We start from the raw sequence: 19,840 nt of genomic DNA, 5'->3' as shown, positions 1-19,840 counted from the left end.
TGGAATAGGGCAGTAATTCCCCTTTCCTCCAAGGCGGTGCCGGTATTTTACCGGCATGGACCAAGGTGCTAATAGCACCTTGGTCCACCCCCGACCGTGTAATGAGGCCCCCGGTTTCCAAAGTGGTACTTCTGTCTCGGTAGTATATGTCTAGTAAGTTGTTTTTCAAAATGTCTTGGCTGTTGAGATAATTTTTGGCTATTGTTTCTATGTCTTCATATGATTTGAGAACTATTTTTCTAGATTTAGCAGGACCAAGGCTTAGCCATACTATATATTCAGATTTTCCATACAAGGCAGTACCGGTTAAACGGTCTGCAGCTTCATAGCAGCCACATTCTCTATGGTAGAGCATTTTTATGCCTAAGCTGCACAATTTTTGTGATAGTGTTTTGTCAGATGACATGTCATCCCAGAGGTCTTTGAGCTCTGTTTTTTCTGCTTTGGTTAACTAAGCTGTGATATATTGTGCAACTGCAGTGGAATTGTCTGCAATGCACTGTACATCTATATTTGCATTCCATAGGAGGGCAATGATTGCAATGTAATCATTGATGCATTTTGATCCTTCCGTTCTTTTTATGTAATGTGTGTTCTTAGATGATTTACCTTTCACACTATGTTTACTTGACCTGTTGTAGAAACTGGTCTAGGCAAACCAAAGCGGTATTTGGTGTAGTATTTCCCTTTGTTTTTATATTTGCAATGACAATACTTCCCACATTTGTGTCTTTGAAATTGTAAAATTTGTGCATGAAGGGATTTCACAAGTGACATATTTTTGGATGAACTGCAAAACGCGTGAGATTCAAGGAAGACGCTGCGCGTGCTTCCTGCTGTCCGTGCGCCCAATCCAGCCATGGCGCACGCAGGCATACACGGCGTGCGCTACGCACACAGCAAAAGCGCACATAGCGCGGCGTACACAACCAAAGTGGGCGGAACAGTGGGCGTAACACGCGGAATGGGGAACAACGCGTGAAAAAGAAGGCGTAACTGGGGAAGTACTGCAAGGAACTACACGGAACGCCCACACGCACGCGAACAACTCGTATTCATGGATCCGAATACGGGAAACCCGCGCATGGCAAAAGACGCACACAGGCGTCAACGCGTCCGCCACACGAAGGCAGGCGGAAGCGTCCCCACGCACAGTACAAAAGTGCGCGCAAACAACAAACACGTATATACAGCTACGATGAATGCCCCATTTCTCGCAGCACTGATCGTGGGACACCGCAGGAGGAGGAGAATAGCCAGGGCACGCATTTTCGCACCACGGACAAGCCTTTTTGGGATGCCTGACGACCAGGTCTATGGCAGGTATAGGTTTCCACCCCACATCATCCTAGACCTGGTCAGGGAGTGGGAAGATGACCTTACATCCCCCACCCTTTGCTCCCAAGCATTGAGCCCCTTGGAGAAGGTGCTCAATGTCCTGCATTTTTTGGCCACTGGGTCATTTCAGCAGACTACTGCCATAGTGGGGGAGGGGGGGGGTCTCACAGGCCACGCAGTCCGCTGCCTACACCAGGTACTGGCAATCATGACAGCGCGCCCCTCAGTCCGCAGGCCCATATACATGCCCAGAACACCCGCAGAAAGGCAGGCCATTGTCCTGGATTTTTTCAGGGTGGCACACTTCCCCAAAGTGCTCGGTGCCATAGATTGCACCCATGTGGCCCTACGTCCACCTAGGGCCACTGAGCACATCTACCGAAACCGCAAGCACTGGCATTCCATCAATGTACAGGTGGTATGTGATGCAAAGGGAATCATCACCTCTGTCTATGCAAACTACCCTGGCTCCACCCATGACAGTTTCATATACGGAATGTCTGCCCGGAGCGTGGCCCTGGTAGCTAGGCAGCATGGCGACACATGGCTCCTAGGTGAGTAAAAATGCCCTTGTACATGCATGCAAGTCACACACAGACAAATACCCAAACCCCAATAATCTCAACTATTATCACCTCCCCAGGGGACAGTGCCTACCCTCTGAGCAACCACATAATTACGCCAATCCGGAACCCCACCACACCACCCCAGGTAAGATACAACGCCGCCCATATTGCAACCAGGGCCATAGTGGAGCGCACATTCGGAGTGCTGAAGTCACGTTTCCGCTCCCTTGACCGCTCTGGCGGGCAACTACTCTATGCACCACCAGTAGTGTGCAGGATCATTGTGGCAGCATGTGTCCTGCACAATGTTGCAACACGGCAGGGCGTCCCGGTGGACATGGTGGTGCCCCCACATCCCCAACCACAGGCACAGGCGCTGCCCATGGGAGGGGACAGGGCACATGGCGAGGAAGCCCGGACCCAGCTTGTGGCCACATTTTTCACCTAAACTCCCACCCCTGCGGAGTGCACACAGGCCTGGCACATAGCAGGTGACAATCGATGATGACAAAGAGAAAGTCAACTGTCACAACCCTACCACCCTGAGATAGTTGCCATGGAAGTGCCACATCGTCTGCATCCCTAGCTACTTAAACACAAGCTATCCTGTGTGACCAAAAGGCACACATATGACATATGACATGATCTGGCCTATACACAAGTATTTCAAGGTGCGATGAGGCAGGGAGGGGGGAACAAGGGAAGACAGACAACGGTACTACTAGGCCAGGTGTCATTTAGATTGTGCAAGTGCAGGGGTAGGGGGAAGGGAAAAGTGCAAGGGGAAGGGGAGGGGGGGAGTGCAGTACAGGGGAAGTAGACCAAAAAACAAATATATAGGTCAGCTGGTGGCAACTGCAAAGGTAAGTGCAGACAAGTGCTGGGAAGGGGGGCTGTAGGGATAGAGAGACAGTACTGCAGTGCAGGGGTTGCCAGGGAGGCAGTGCAAGTGGAGAGTGGCTGGGCCAGGGACCGAGGTCGGTGAGAGTGGCCCAGTTGCAGATCCAGTGCAGTTCCAGTGAAGAATTCCGCAAGGGAGAGGCAGAGAGAAAGCAGAAGCAAAGAGGAAGGTCCTGAGGTGCTTCCCGAACTGGAGATGGTTCCCCTCAAGTTCAAGTGAGGCAGGAAGGCTGTTCCAGAGGGAGGGCCCTGCCGCGGAGAGAGATCTACCCCCAGCTAGTTGCTCTGAGAAGCGGATGACCCTGACATGCAAGGTGTGCATCACACACACCTGCAAAACAGGCCATGGCCATCACTGTTATGTCACTCAAACCCTCCCAAACCACAACATGACATGGCAAGCAATACCCATACACCAACACAGTAACAATAAGGTACACATTGCCATGTCCAAAATGTACAGTGGCATCAGACAATGATGCCTGACCTGGAATCAGATGAAATGACTGACCAACAACCTCCCACCCAAAATAAGTCATTTCCAAATGCATTACAAGAGCTGTAGACGGAACATAACAATGAATGCCTGTCTGCATGCACATTGTGTATTGCAAAATCAACACTGCAGCTTCTGTGTGCTGTGTCCTACTCCTGCAACACACTGCTCAGCGCACATCACAGTGAACAGCCATTGTGTGTGATGCACACCCTGAGCATCACATCTAAGCGACAGACCACATCAAAAAGCAAATTGGGCATGTACAGGATCCATAATTGGTCACAGAACATGTGCTGCAGGGACACAGTGGCCACCAGAAGGCAAACAGTGTACACGTGCATATGCAAGGGTGGGAGTACATGTAGTGCATCAGAGTGAAAGTGTGTGGGTCTGCAAGGACATGCACTCAACATATGGATGTGCACTCAAGTACACCATGTGTACACCCCAGCATGTCAAACCACAACTATCCCCTTGCACCTGAAAGGTAAACACAACACATGAACAGGCATTGATCAGCACAATACAACACAACATGTACATAGGATACCACCATTACAATGTCAGAGTTCCCATCACACTGCAGGGCAAGGCAACTATCAACAACAACCCCCTCTCCCTCACAAATGACCATGACCCACTGAACAACTGCACCTGGGTCATGGAGCCTTCAACCCTCAATTCCACCTGGCCACAGGATCACCTTTACCCTTCGTCACCATCTCCCACCTTGTGTGTAAAAAGGTGCCTGCACCCTCAGAATTCACACTCATTTCCAAAATCACAAAATCCAAGGCATAAAAACAAACCCGAACACCCTCCAGTAGATGACTTGACGTAGCAGTACCTCACAAAGGCCAAGTACTACCACAATGATGCAACAACCGAGGTAGCACAGTAAAACAATGTCACAACAGGATGTGAACCATGTGTGGTACATAACATAGGATGATGCACCATGAACGGATGTGTACTGTCACAGGTCCCGTGTACAGGCGCGGGAGTGTCATGAAACAACCACCCCCACCGTGTCCCGGGTGCCTGCAAGGTCAAACTCACACAGGCCCCTGAGACCCTGGTGGGGAAGGAGGTTCAGGGATATGCAGTCGGGACAGGTGTTGGCACACTGGATAACTGGAATGAGTGGCAGGAGAGGGGAGGAGGAATGACACATGAAAGTAGGGAATGCACAAAAATGTACTACCTGCATGAACACATACACAATCCAAACAAACTTGGACATCATTGTCATGGTCTTCTGTAGTCCAGGCTTAGGAGTGGTATGAACCAACCACCCCCTCTAGGGTTTTGGCGCCTGCAAGTTCGGGGCTTACACAGGCATCCGCAACCCCACCGGGGAAAGAGGGTTAGGGAACGTTGCTTGGATAGGTATGGGAAGCAGGAACACCGGGTAGAGGATGCAGGGTTCAAAATTGCATAGGATTCCGGGTGATTAGGGGGAAAAAAACCTACCAAATTGAATCACACATGCATCCATGCATTAGTGCACCCCCCAGCAAGCCGATGCAGAGCAGTTTGAAAGAAAAACAACAAGACACTTAGCTCTGGTTTTGAGTGCTGGCCTCCTGCCTGCACACTCTCAGGTCGTGTTACAGGAGCACTGCAATGCTGCAAAGAGAGCCACAGTCAACAACCTGTACGTGCCAATTATACAAAAATACACCACTAACCATGCCCCATAGCAACAAACTACTCTACAAACAGACAATCTGGTGTAGATTCTTCGTACCCATATATAACATTACCCCTGTGACGGGTCATACACAGTCAACGCAGTAAGTCAGCCGCCGGTGGGTGCGTGGCAAATGGAACACCAATGTGTCACAATTCACACAACATGCAATGTTCCCTGGGTAAGCAGACAGACCCATATAGCAAGCCATGACTTCAGAGCAAGTTGCGTACCACCATGACCGAAACAAAGTTGGCAGTGCATTCATCATAAAGTACATGGAAATGAAATGCACTGCACCCGAGTATGTCCCTTGCTGTATGTCCCTGTGAGCTGCCCCTTTCCATGTCTCGGAAGGCTACATGGTTGATACAAGTGCCTCAATGGACCTTGGTGTACCAGAGGGCATGTGCCACTGCCCCTGCAGGTGTCCCACACAACCTTACAATCAACAGCCATCAGTCCGCCAACACATCTGAGCTGCATTGTGTGCTTCAACACCAATATTCGTCCAAGTTCACCCTCAGTGCTGTGACTAAGCCTGCATGTGCAACTCGCCTGGTTCAAGCTTTGCTGTGTTGTGGCCCCCCTGTGCTGCTCACCTTGCCTGGAGTTCCTTGGAACACGTCAGCAGTTCTAGGATGTAGGTCTGCAATCCCTGTGCCTCTGCTTGTGCACACATGTGCATGTGGGCACCAACAAACGTGTCCAGAATTCCGTCGTCCAATGGGCCATGTCTGCTGGCTAAGGTGCTCTGGAGGCTCATCCCCCTGCAGAAAGGGCATGAAACACATGATTAATGCTTCAAAGTCATCTGTGTGTGTTTCTTCAGGCATCTCATTACTTGACCATTTCAGAGAGTCACAGCATAAATCACACCATCAGTCCGTCTTTCACATCCAAAGTGTGGAACACTATCTACAGCATGAATTGCAACAAGCACGTGTACAGTAAAGATAAGAAACATACTACACAATGCATAGCAATGAATGTACACATTAATCATGAAACACCCCATCTAGCAAAAGCTGAACAGTGGACAATAACACCAAAATCATCCCCACTAGGGGTGTAAACACAAGTCACACAGCACCAGACATGCCACAGATATGACAGTCCAAGGCCCTTGTGTAAAAGTATGTGACACCGAACCATCCTTGCGAGCCCATGGATAAGGGAGGCAGGAGTGGCATATGTGAGTCAAGGACCCCAGGCAGCAAACACATACACAAGACAAGCCTGAAGGGCCAGCTGGAACAGACAGTGGATGCCTTCAAAAGCCACTAAGCGCCGCACCGTCACATGAAAGCACAATAGACGGCAATTTTAAACTATAGTAACTATTAACTAATTACACTAACTATGGAAAACCTACATTACCTAATTAAACTATCAAACAGAAACTTAACTAACTAAACTAAAAGAAAAATCAAAAATGGCCACATACGACCCGGGGGGGAGGGGAGGCACCCAGGAGGGGGGAGGTACAGGGTGCTGCTCAACATCCACATGCGATGATGCTGAGCCAAAAAAAAACCTCCATGGGCTCAACGCCTGCACAGCCCGACCTATGTGGGAGATAAATGGTCGTCCGAGTCTGGCTCATCCTGTAAAGGAGGACGTGGCACAGTAGCCTGGCCACGCCTAGCCGCAGCTTGCCCCTCGTCGGCAGCAAGTCTGCCGGACGGGTGAGCCTGGTTCTGTGTGGCGATGTGATGTAGGTCTGCATGCAGAACCTCACGTGATACACGTGCTTCCTCTTGCAAGGTAGCATGTGTAACACGGAGTTCCTCCTGCAAGGCCTGGCTGGACAACCGCTGCACCTCCCGGCAAGCCTGTAGCTCAGCCGAGAAAGTACGCTCAAGCTGTGCAAACCTCTCCTCTGCCTGCTGCCTCTGGGACATCATAAGGACACCCAGAGTGGATCTGAGGGAAGCATACTCCTCCCTCAGGGCATCCATGTGCGCCTCTGCGTGAGCAGCAATTGCTTGACGCAGAGACGACATTTCAGCCTGGCGTGCCCTGTCTGAGGCCGCCAGGCCCAGCCTGAGCGAGCGGGCCGTGGACCGTGCCGCCTGCTGCTGGAGAAGCACCTGCCTAGCAGGGGGGAGCACAGATCGGGCCACACGCTCCATGCTCTCAGCGATGTTCTGCATTGCAGCCCCCTGCCGTTCTGAATTGGCAGTCATGTCTTGCTCCCACTCAGTATACTGCAGTTGCACGCGGTGACCGCGTTGCCGGGCTTGACCCCTGCGGGACCCAAGGACCGGGGGTCCTCGCTGTGTTGGCACCGCCCGCGGCTGCACGACTACATGCCCCCGTCAACGTGGTGTCCCAGGCACATCAGTGACTGGTGTGGAGGGTGAGCCTGCGTCCCGATCCACCACGGGCGGAGGAACCAAGACTGTCTGATCCCTCAGTGCAGGTGTCGTAGACAGAGGAGTGTCCACATCAGAATCACTCCCCCCTGACACATGGACTTGATGCTCATCCAACTCAACATGGACGTCAGAGTCGTCATCAAGGCTGGACTCATAGGCAGCCAGAGACCAGATGGACTGCAGCACTTGGGGGTTTTCGTGGCCTACCACCCTACGACCCCCACTAGTGCCGGGTTGATGTAGTGGTAACAACCCTGTGTCTGGCATGACAACACCATCCTCTGCCTCCATTGCGTCATCACCTGAAAAATAGAGAGAAAAAAGGTCACTACACCTGTCAGAAGCACACAGCACACACACACACCGACAGCAAACGCATCAGGCAGACATGTGCCACACAACATATAACCTGCCATGCATGCTGGGTCAACTTTGAATTGCTTCTGTGATCATACCTGTTGAAAGGTGGCAGTTCCATGGAAGTGGGTCTATGCAGTGCAGAAAATGTGTACGCCACTCACTACCTACATGTACAAGGACTCCATGGTGTGTGCCAGGAAATGTGAAGGCAGTGCAATGTCAAATTCAGACATCACGTGCATTGTGCATTCAATGTGTACCATATCTAGAAGCCAAGCACCCCTCCACCCCAGTACCAAAGCAGGGATGCCTAGCATGGTATCAAAAGGCTGACCATACACCTGTGTATTGACAGGCAGTGTTGACTGGCATCAACAGCTGAATGTGATTCAAGTAACAACACTGCAAATGATGCAGGGACAGTAAGCAGGACACATGATGAAAACTCTGGAGGCCGCCCACGTGTGAAGAAGACACAACAACAGTTGGACAGAGTCATTGGCCATTGAACAGACTGAGACCTGTGAGCCACACAGATTGTCAGACCCTAAACATGTGTGCAACGCAGGACTGAGCCACAGTTGACATGGGAAGGCTGATGAGATGGCAGGCAATGTATGTAACCAAGGACTTGTATTACAGTGATCATCCAGTCAAGGACACATAGGGGCATGCGTGCAATGCACATGGAGCATGAATGGGCACTCATGTCCCTGCGGGAGATCTGACCTATGCACAGTACAAGTGAGATACCCTGCATCAAGTACTAAGGCTGTACCACAAGGCATATGTTTGGCAGATTCTACGCTGGAAGTTAGCATCTACACAGGACGCATGAACAAGAAAGTACACATTGGCAAGATTGAAGAACACCAGTGCAAAGGTGGAACTGGGGTGCAGAGTGGCGGAGGAGGGGCAAGGGAGCATGCCTACATGGAGTCCCCGCATGCAGGCAGAGGAGACATGCATGACGGAAGCATTGCATTACTTACACATCAGAATCATGTACACGTCACATGTAGCGGCAATCATGTACAACACATCCCACAAGTGAAACACACACGTCCTCAACAAACACGCATCAACACTCACTGGCCTGGGCATCAAAGTCCAGCCTCTCTCCCACTCCTTCGACCAATTCAGGTGGTATGAACTCCGCAACGAGTGCCTCATGCGGAGTGAGCTCTTCCTCCTCTGGTGCAGGCCCACCGCCAGTCACCAGAGTCAAGTTGTAGTTAGAGGCACGCTTAGCCTTAGTGCTGCGTTTAATGGCATTCCAATGCTTTTTGCACTCTTGCGCCGTGCGCACCTCATGGCCGAATGAACTGACATGTTCCGCAACATGCTTCCAGTGGGTGTCACGTTGGGCAGCCGTAGTCTGACTATTGGCACCCACTAGCATGTCACGGCTGTGGCCCCGCACGTAGTCCACGAGGAAGTCCAGTTCCTGCTTACAGAAAGGCTTCTTCCTCGACGTGCAGGAGGTCGTGGCTGTGTGGGGTCCCAGCCTGTGCCGCAGGTACAACCTTCCTCCTCTTGGACTGTGGCGCAGACCCTGGCTGGCTAATGCCGCCCTGACCAGTATGGCCCGTGGGTTCGGTGGATTGAGCCAAGGGAGTGGCAGGTGGAGGGATGACCAAAGGCCTGACTTGTGTCAGTGGCAGCTGGGTGCCCACTAATGGACCCTTGCGCAGCAACACCAGCTGTGGCAGGGTCATTGACCGCAACGGTCCTGGTTGGCAGACTCACAACCGGGGTGGTGTTGGGTGCATCTGCCCCTGCACTTGCCAACACCCGGCTGTTCGGGGCAGCAGATGACATGACTGCCCCAGGGACACGTGTCTTGGTTTGAGCAGCCCGGCCTGCCCCTATGGTTTCCCTCCTGGCCTGTTGGAGATCTACCAAGGGCTCTTCAAGTGCCAACGCAGCCTGCGCTGGCAGACCCCGAGCCTGGGTGGCAGTGTCCACAGCTGCACCTGCAGCTACTACTACCCTTCAGCCCGTGGCAGTCGATGGAACGGACTGCCGGGTCACACGGGCGCCAGATGCAGAAGCTGCATCCCCCGGAACCACAGGGGGTGGTGGCATGACTGCACCGACACATGGCACAACATTGTACTCAAGTGGCGCACCCCTGCCTCTTCCCCCTCTGTGGCCACCCTGGACACCCTGGAGTCCCCCTACTCCCTGGTCACCACGGCCACGTCCCCGACCACTCCCGCCACGAGGAGGAGGCCCAGCTGAGGCGCCCCTCACCTTTGGTGGCCTCCCAACCATGGCACAGATGTAGTAGTGCCGGCACAGATGGAGTGGTGCCAATGGGAGTGTGTACACCACAATTGACCTGGGCAATTGGGGTGAAGGTGGTGGGAAGCAAGATGTTAACAGCCCCCCTGCACCTGCAAGGCTGTATGTGACCCCGGTGATGTAGTGACGGGTCACGCAACGCTCAGGCACCCCAAAACTGCAGTAAAACCGTGCACGCAACCCTGCAGCCTATGTGCGTGGATTCAGCCTCCCACAGTACGCGGTGGCACCCAGTAACACGAATAACGCGTACGCGTGGGACACGCAGGCTACTATAACATTGAAAATGGGTGCGATACACAGGGGCACCCGCAGTGGGAAAAAGAGCGTGTGCGACTCACCGTCTGACTAGCGCGATGCAGAAAAACATGTGTAGCCAATACCCCCGCCAAAAGAAGAGATACGTCCTTGATAGCTGTGAAGTTGTGATGGCGCGCGAAACAACAGGAAGCAGCAACACACGCCGGTCTCCACGAAAGGCACGTACAGCGAACTGCTGGGCCCGCTCACCTTTAACCCGTGCTGAGGGAAACGCACGCGCGCGTCACGTCACTTATGCACATGGGCCCTTTCCCCGTATTACACGCGGACATGCAGTTTTTCACGCGCGCTGAAATGGCCATGCACGCCTGTGCGTGTCACGTCACAAGGGCACTTGCGCTTGAGGGGCCTAATGTCAAATGAAATTGCATATGCGTGCAGACGCGCTTACGCGCTAAGGGCCTTTCCTCGAATTACACGCTGACGTGCCGAATTTTCACGTGCCAAATCACTCCGTATCAAGCTGGCCACGCGTAAGCACATGGAAGACCACGCTCCTGCCCAGAAGGCCGAACTACTGCCCCCCAGAGCCCTGAGCACGCTCCCACCTGCCATCTGCTGCTGCCTGACTGCCTGCTGCCCACGTGCCCTGCCATTTGCTGCCTGCACATCAGCCAGGGGTGCTGTTGCTGTGACCACCCCTGCTGGAACCGAAGACTCCCGACTGGGATTCCATCGCTCCACAGCCCAGCCCCAGGACCCAGTTGCCCACCCACTCCTGCCTCTGGGGTTGTCATGTCGGGCACTGCAACATCTGGCACCACTGACAACCCCAGGCCGGAGAGGCAGAGGGGCACCAGCTTCAGTGCCAGGGAAGTTGGTGTCTTGGTGGAGCAAGTCCTGGGGCAATATGATGCCCTCTTCAGAAGTTCCCGCGCCGACAAGGAAGGACGGACTCGGATCTGGACTGACATTGTGACTGCCATCAACGCGGAGGGGGTGGCAGTCCGCGACTTCCAACATGTCAAGAAGCGCTGGGAGGACTTCAGGTCCAGGACCCTGAACAAGGCCCGGCGCCTCTTGAAGGCAGCGGATGCCAAGGGGCGCCGGGGCCACTTGTCGGAAGATCAAATGAGGGTCCTGGAACGCATATCCCCAGCGCTCCACGTCCAGGTCCTTGAGAGGCAGACCCGTCTGGAGTCGAGCGGTAAGTGTACATGCATCCTGATTGTGAGCTGTGCGTGTGGTGATGTTTCAGTAGTGTGCAGGTTGCACATCTGTTTGTATGGGGTCGAGTATGGGTGGGGGTGTACAGGGCCGTGGGGCTAACACATGCGAGGGATGTAAAGTGTGAGAGCTGGATGGTGCTTCTGTGTGTAGGCTTGCATGCCAAATGCAGTTGTGTGGGCACACATGTTTGGATGAATGTGTATGTAAGTAGACATGTCCGTGATGTCACACATGTATGTTGTTTTCAGCTGCATGTATCAGCACTGTGTACATGTGCATTTGTGTGTATTTGACAAGGGTGCAACAGTGATGCAACATGGATGCATGTGACAGCGGGATGTGGAAGCCTGATTGGCAGATGTGACATGGATGCCTATCTGAACACTGCGACACTTGGCAGAGGTGTGCACGTGCATGCAAGTGTGTTGGTGTGTGTACATGTGTGGTGCACTTCCTGTGTTGCATGTGATGTCTGGCTCAGCTTTGCCTGCTCATACTGTTGTATGTGTATGGATGGTGCTGGCAGTTGCGATATGGCTGTGGTATGGCTCATGTGTGTCAGTTGAAATGACATGTGTGTTGGGGATTGTGATGGCATGTCTGAGGTTTGCCAATGCCACTCATGTAAACTGTCATGTGTGTATGTGGCCATTGTACAGTGCCCTGATGCCTGTGTTTTATTTCTCCCTGTCTGCAGCGTCAACTGATGAAGAGGGCAGAGAAGGTACTGTGGAGCACAGCGGCGGGGATCCCACCGCCAGCCGGAGACGCAAGGCCTGGCTCCTCTCCCAGGTTGTCATCTCGTCGGGGAGTGAGGAGTCCGGTGCCGCGTCCCAGGCCGCAGCTGACGGGGGGAGGTCCAAGAGGCGGAGGTTGCAGTTGGACTCCTCGGCAGCAGAAGGGGCAGCTGGGACCCCACAGGGCCCAACAGGGGAAGATGGCACAGAGTCATCCAGGTTGGTGGGGGGTTTGGTGGAGGAGGAGGCCGTGCAAGCAACAGAGACGGGGTCTGGAGGTGGGGATCCCACTGGTGCTAGTGGTGCAGTGCAGGACCAGGGACAGGAGGCAGCACAGGCCGCCGCGGAGGTGCCTGTGTGCAATCCTGTCCCTGATCCTGTCCCTGCATCATCTTGCACCAGCAGGGATGCCTACGTCCAGACCCGTTTTCAGGCAGGGGATGAGCAAACGACAACTGGCCTTCCTCTGCCTGCGGATGTGGCTATCCGGGTCCGGGTTGAGCCTGTCCTGGCTGGTGTGGCGTTGCGTCAACGGGCCATGCGAGGCGACCTGCAGTCTTTTCATGAGGAGACTGCACGTCATCTCGAATGGCTCGTTGACCACGTCAGCCTACTGAGACAGGTCACCCAGGCCGGATTCCTCAGTTTGATGGGGCTTGCTACGACCCCCTCCTCAACTGAACCCCCTACGCGCCAGTTGTCCTCCGTGCCATCTTCCCACCCATCAGTCACCTGGGTGCCCTGTGGAGCTGCCTCTGACGGTGCGGCCAGGCTGGTGGAGGAGGCCTCCCTGCCACAGTCGGGAGTCGGACGTCCAGCAGGGGTGGCCACATCAACGACTGCACCCCAGCCGGCGGAGGATGTGCAGGCAGCAGGAGGCAGTGCACGGGCAGAGGCACAGCAGCAGCAGCAACGTGTGGGAGCCATGAAGGCTCTGGGCCTTCAACATCGGAGGGGCAGGCATCGGCCGGAGGGCAGGAGGACCCAGAACAGAGAGTGTCTTCCGTGTGGCAGCGGTTGGGCCACGCCATAGATGCGGAGCGGCAGCGGGCGGAAGAGGCACGGCTCACGATGGTCAGGGCGGAGAACTCCATGCGGAGGGCCCTGAGGTGGGCCGAGTGCCTCGAGGCAATCCGCAGGGGGTTGGAGGTGGACACGTTGAGGGCCCTGCGGACCCTCGGGGCCATGGAGGAGGACCGCCTCCGGGACATTGAGCAGGAGTTCGATGATGCCCTGGCCCGGGACATCCAAAAGTGAGCCGTCAGACTAGCCCGCTGCCCTTGTACATAGTTATGTAGTTAGTGTTAGGTTTCCTTTGTTTTTTTATTTATTTTGGACCTTTTGGACATTGGCCACATTTTTGTATATAGTTTATTTTATTAGTTAGTGTTGTCAGATAGGTTTCATTTCTTTTGTTGGGATAATGGACCCAGGCTTGTTCGTCTGTACATAGTTCACTGTTGGATTTTATTTTTCTTTCACAATTTACCCATGGAGCAATGGTTTTCAATTATTATTTCCCATTGGATTTTCTTTTGTGGACAGTGACTTTGGACACCATTACTTTGGATTATGATTTTTGGTTTTGCTTTTTTTCACGGACATGCTTCTTTTCTTTTTTGTACATTCCTATTTCTGTTTCTTTATTTTTGAATCTATTTATGTTTCCTTTAATACATATTTTTTTATCGAACTTCAATGTGTAGTATCATCTCATTGGTTTCATGCTGATCATGATATGGGTTTTGAGGTTCACTGACACCTATTGGGTGTATGTGAGGGACATGTGTTTCTTTCGAAACTTGCAATTGGTGTTCTGTAATGTAATTGCCATTTCTGAGTGGGTGGATGCAATACTCGGGTGGGTGTTTTGCATTTGGAGGCTGACCATAGGGACCAGGGATCTAGATTGTGATGACATGTTGGCTGGGGAACATGAGTTGGGGCCTGCTGGCAGGTGCCCCACAGTGCTGGGGGGTGGGGGTGGTGGGAGACATGGGTGGGGGCCTGGTGGAGGGTGCCCCTGCACTGCTGGAGGGTGGGGGTGGTGGGAGACATGGGTGGGGGCCTGGTGGCAGGTGCCCCTGCACTGCTGGGGGTTGGGGGTGGTGGGGACATGTGTTGGACATGGGTGGGGGCCTGGTGGAGGGTGCCCCTGCACTGCTGGAGGGTGGGGGTGGTGGGAGACATGGGTGAGGGCCTGCTGGCAGGTGCCCCACAGTGCTGGGGGGTGGGGGTGGTGGGAGACATGGGTGGGGGCCTGGTGGAGGGTGCCCCTGCACTGCTGGGGGTGGGGGTGGTGGGAGACATGGGTGGGGGCCTGGTGGAGGGTGCCCCTGCACTGCTGGGGGGTGAGGGTGGTGGGAGACTTGGGTGGGGGCCTGGTGGAGGGTGCCCCTGCACTGCTGGGGAGTGGGGGTGGTGGGAGACATGGGTGGGGCCCTGCTGGCGGGTGCCCCACAGTGCTGGGGGGTGGGGTGGTGGGGACATGAGTTGGACATGGGTGGGGGCCTGCTGGCAGGTGCCCCACAGTGCTGGGGGGTGGGGGTGGTGGGAGACATGGGTGGGGGCCTGGTGGAGGGTGCCCCTGCACTGCTGGGGGTGGGGGTGGTGGGAGACATGGGTGGGGGCCTGCTGGCAGGTGCCCCACAGTGCTGGGTGGTGGGAGACTTGGGTGGAGGCCTGGTGGAGGGTGCCCCTGCACTGCTGGGGGGGTGGTGGGAGACATGGGTGGGGCCCTGCTGGCAGGTGCCCCACAGTGCTGGGGGGTGGGGGTGGTGGGGACATGTGTTGGACATGGGTGGGGGCCTGCTGGCAGGTGCCCCACAGTGCTGGGGGGTGGGGGTGGTGGGAGACATGGGTGGGGGCCTGGTGGAGGCTGCCCCTGCACTGCTGGGGGGTGGGGGTGGTGGGAGACATGGGTGGGGGCCTGCTGGCAGGTGCCCCACAGTGCTGGGGGTTGGGGGTGGTGGGGACATGAGTTGGACATGGGTGGGGGCCTGGTGGAGGGTGCCCCTGGTGGCTGGGGGTGCAGGGGGACATGCGTTCGTGGGCAGTAGTGCAAGTTGACATGTGGGTTGGCTGGGGGGCCTGGCCATGGTGGATGGGGTGCCTGCAGGACATGTGCAGGGTAGGCCCCTCTGGTGTGAGCCACCTGCAGGGGCCGTGGAGGGTGTAGAGGGAACACCTGGGAGGACCCACACGTGCAATTCCCGTGTGGTGCTCCCCGCGCACCCCTGTATTACACGTACCCTGATGGAATCGCGTGTGATACTTTCCGCGCACCCCTGATATGCACGTACCCTGCTGATATCGCGTGTGAAACTTCCCGCGCACCCCGAAATACACGTAGCCGGGACATTCGCGTGTGTAACTTCCTGCGCACCCCTGGAATACACGTACCCTGCTGATATCGCGTGTGAAAATTCCTGCGTTCCCCTGAAATACACGTACCCTGATGGAATCACGTGTGGAACTTCCCGCGCACCCCTGAAATACACGTACCCTGCTGAAATCGCGTGTGGAACTTCCCGCGCACCCCTGAAATACACGTACCCTGATGGAATCGCGTGTGAAATTTCCCGCGCACCCCTGAAATGCACGTACCCAGCTGAAATGACGTGAGGTACTTCCCGCGCACCCCAGTCATACACGTAGCCCGCTTGCCGTGCTGGTACAGGGTTAGCGCAGCCCTTTGCGCTGGATTGGGGATTTTGATGGCTTTTCCCTGCGCGAGAGGCGTTCTTAGGGGCGTAACTGCCGCTGCTGCAGGGTCGCTGCGCCACTGTGCGCCACGGCTGGTTTTGGTAGCTGGAATCCATGAATACGCTGTGCGCGGAAATGTGTTTTGGCGCACGCAGCCGGCGCTGAGATTCGCACGCCCACTCTGTGCGCCAGCCGCGTGCGCCACTTGTGCGCTGAATTCTATGAATTACCCCCAGGTATTATGGGAGTTTTAGTTTCAAGTTGGACTCTGAGGAGTAAACACCTTTTTTGGAACTTTTAAACTTCAAATTGGTGATTTTTCATGTCTTGAAGGAAAAAAAGGACAAATCTTAAAGTTTAAAAGTTATAAGTTGAAAAGCTATTGGGGGCAGTAATAAAGAAAGTAAAGCACAATGCGAGCCTCCTGTCATGTCATAGAATTGTGAGGGCAAATGTGCTGGTACTGTGAGTTAGAACACATACCAGTTTGTTTTCTGAATCCTTCTCTTAAGGGATTAAAAGGGATTCCCTAGGTGTAAACCACACCCTCTTGAGCGATTGTGTGACCAATTCTTTTGGATAACTGCGAGCCTGCAACCCCTCACCCAAGTATTTTCCATGATGGTAATAGTCTTGTCATACTACAGTAGCATGGAAGGTGTAATAACTGTCCATAGGGGAAGCTTTCATGAACACTTCTGGGATGTAAACTAGAACATGCAGAAGGGTATTCCTGTCAGTCTTTCTTTCAAAGGAAAAAGATAGGTCAACTACCCCTTCTTATAGTCCCTAAGTTGCAACAGATCAGAACAAACACAATCTGAGTAATTCACAAATTGTTTAGACCACCGCTCTATTAGAGAAAAAATGCATCTTCATTTATTTTACTGCATCTTGTGCAACATTAAAGAACCTTAAAAAAAAGGATCTATACATATTCACCTAGTAGCATATATTACTACACCTGTGCACAAGCACTTACACTCTAACTGGTGTCAGTGCACCATAATATTGTCAAAAAGTACCACAGGAAGAAAAAGGATAATCGGAAAAAGGGAATACAGTCTCAAATGCTGTTCATCTGTGATGTTAATACACTAGTTCAGGGTAAGGATACACCTTTGCAAGTAAATTCTCCTCATGGGGGCCAGAGTAATAGCCTGTTTCGAGACGCCTAGAACAGAATCCTCTCTTCTGAATTGCGAGTGGACGTCCAAGATCCTAGCAGTCAGGTTATTATGGAAATTGACGTAGATGGGAATCTAAAGGTGGGGCTAAGCATAAACCTAGTAGCCTCCTGAGAGATGGCTATTTGAATGTGCAAACATTTGTTAGTAGAAACTGATTCAAAACGTTACGGGGATTGGGCTACAGTACCCAGGTCACAAGCAGAGAGAGCAGACTAATCTGGAGATGCGCTCAAGGTTTATTTAAGGAATGTTGGATCGTCATTCAGAGGATTTCTTTTATTATTCGATGGAAATGGCTTATGTTTGCACCCTTGCCAGTCTGGTGCTGGAGGGTAAGACCAGAAATGGGTCCAAGTGTTTTGTCTATCTTGACTGGCACAATATGGTCTTTACATATTGCGATTCAGGGGAAGGGTCTAGAAGACCAAAGATTACGTGATGGGTGTTTTGCAGTCATGCAATACAACATTCCTATTTGACACCATTCCATCGTGCTGTGGCCTATTCATGGTTTGATGGTCTGGTGTTCCCCCACGCTCCGCGTAGGGCCTTCTAAGCCATTATGTGCTTGGGTGTTTGGAGTCATCTTCTGAGTGAATGTAAGGAGCAGAGGGGATATGGAGCCTGTGTGACACTAAGGAATCTGCTTATGAGAAAGGCTGTGCGTTGTTGCGGAAAGAATCATAAACACATTTTTGGGTTATGAAATTAGTAGCGACATTTTTAATACAGGCATACCAAAACACACAAGAAACAGAGGAACAGTGTGTAGCTGAACTGTAGGAGGAGTGCTCTCTCCTTCACAGAGCACCATTAGCTTATATAGCCAGTTTGTATTCGTTCGTATCATGAAACTCAGCAGACTAGACATACATTGTAAAAGTAGCCTGGGCCACAGTGTCTTTTCTTGGCAAACAGGAGATGTGTATGTGCACGGTTGCAGCGACCAGAGGAGGGGTTGGACCATCTTTCTGCCTCTATGTACAGGACCTTTGAGCTATGAGCTGTATAACTACGAGGCCTAGAAGCAAGAGGCATATGAATCAGGACACCAGACCTTAAACTGTGATCTGATTGTGACGTCGGCAGATGGGAATTATGTCATCGTTGGCGTCAAAACACTGTAATGGCGTTCAGAAGTATTGTGAAGTGGCCTTCAGCATGGCTAGTGTCAAAGGTTCCCTGATGTTCAGGAAGGCGGGTACTGTGCCGAAGTCTTATTGTACGGGCTTTGGAGATCCCAATTCATTGACACATTTATTTTCATTGTCTTACTATTACTTGTGTAAAGTTTTGGCTATGATTGGAATGCCGGCTCTTGCATGTCCCTGTTCAACCACTGTGGGCTCAACACTTAACAAGAGAGACAAGTGCAATTTAAGAGTGTGTGGAACAAAGCTTTGGGGGAAGGGTGCGCATTGAGGCAGTGGGGGCAGTTGACAGGATGGGGCGCAGCGTTCAGCATTTGGTGTGGGGTTGTGGTCTCTTGGGGGGGAAATGGGCAGTTTCTGAGATCGGATTCTGTTTTGAATGTATTCTTGCGGGACGGGATTAATTATTCTGCTAAACCCGAGTGCAACTTTCCCAGATTATTTTGGCTGATTTTGTTACTGCTTTTTAATATGTAGAAGGGGGAGAGGGTTGAGGCATGGGTAGGGGGGTGCCTCCATGTTTTTGTGATGGAAAAAAGTGGTAAAATGAGGCCCAAAAACCTTGCGTAGTTGTTGGTGAAAAAAAATGTGAGGAAACCTCATACATACAGAGATTTGATTTTCAAAGATGTTTTGATAGCTCCGACTGTACCTTGTGGGTTTTCTTTTCGTTAATGTATTCTATTTGTTTTCTTCTCACTTTGTTTCCTTTCCTGTGTGGAGATTTTTTGCGTAGTGTGGTAGGAAATAATGTGTTATGTCTAGATTCCGTCATTTCCCTGCTCGTCAATATTTAGGCAGAATGACCGTAGGGGAAACATCGGCCAAACAAGTAGACTGGAAATATTTCCAGCTGGATGGAAATCATGGATCTTTGTCTTCATTCCACAGGTGGCGGGATCAATGATCGAGATGTGTTATTCAGCATAAAGAGAGATGACGACATGGAATTTAAGTGTCCTCAGAAAACAGAAGGCAGAGAAAGAATTGATTGTCTCAGCCCAGGTAAGGATGCAGGGATGTAACAGCTGCAAAGATCTGATTTAAAGGCCCCCCTCAAACCCTTAGCTCCAATACACACAATACAGTTTTCCGTCGAACAAGAATGCGTAGCTCAGAATATCCACTTTGATGGATTTGGTTTATTATGTTACTCTGAAGGGTTATCTTCAGAACTGCTTCTTTCATAATGTTTTGGTGGAACCCTTTCCTGTTCCATTGCTATTGGTTTAAAACATTTGTTTATTTTTAAAGGTTACCATTTGTTTAATTTCTGAAACACAACTAAGTTTATTTTCTTTACCCAATTCTGACATTTGTTTGATGGAAGATGAGGACCCAACTTCAATTTTTATTGATAATCTTAGCGAGGAGGTCAGAGAACAGAGCCTGGACCCAGACTCGGGTAAGTTACACACAAACCGGCTTCTTTAATTGTTATGACTAGATGGTGCGAGGCCCCTCCTTTGCATGTGGGATCAGCTCCACGGGGGAAATGTTGGTGGCCAGGATTAGCTATTGA

General features: G+C 52.4%; 1 protein-coding gene across 2 annotated transcripts in view; it reads left to right on the top strand.

The window, feature by feature from the left end:
• Positions 1-19,840, top strand: part of LOC138489329 (oocyte zinc finger protein XlCOF6-like) — a 111,917-nt gene that overhangs the window by 21,910 nt on the left and 70,167 nt on the right. For both annotated transcript variants that reach the window (XM_069617029.1, XM_069617028.1), the window contains 2 exons: positions 19,210-19,323; positions 19,649-19,723. In XM_069617029.1, the coding sequence (XP_069473130.1) occupies positions 19,210-19,323; positions 19,649-19,723 (189 nt within the window). The remainder of the gene's footprint in view (positions 1-19,209; positions 19,324-19,648; positions 19,724-19,840) is intronic.

This window comes from Ambystoma mexicanum, chromosome 9, assembly GCF_040938575.1.
Source record: "Ambystoma mexicanum isolate Mex_15411 chromosome 9, UKY_AmexF1_1, whole genome shotgun sequence".
Lineage (NCBI taxonomy): Eukaryota > Metazoa > Chordata > Amphibia > Caudata > Ambystomatidae > Ambystoma > Ambystoma mexicanum.
This window is presented reverse-complemented; position numbering and strand designations above follow the sequence as displayed.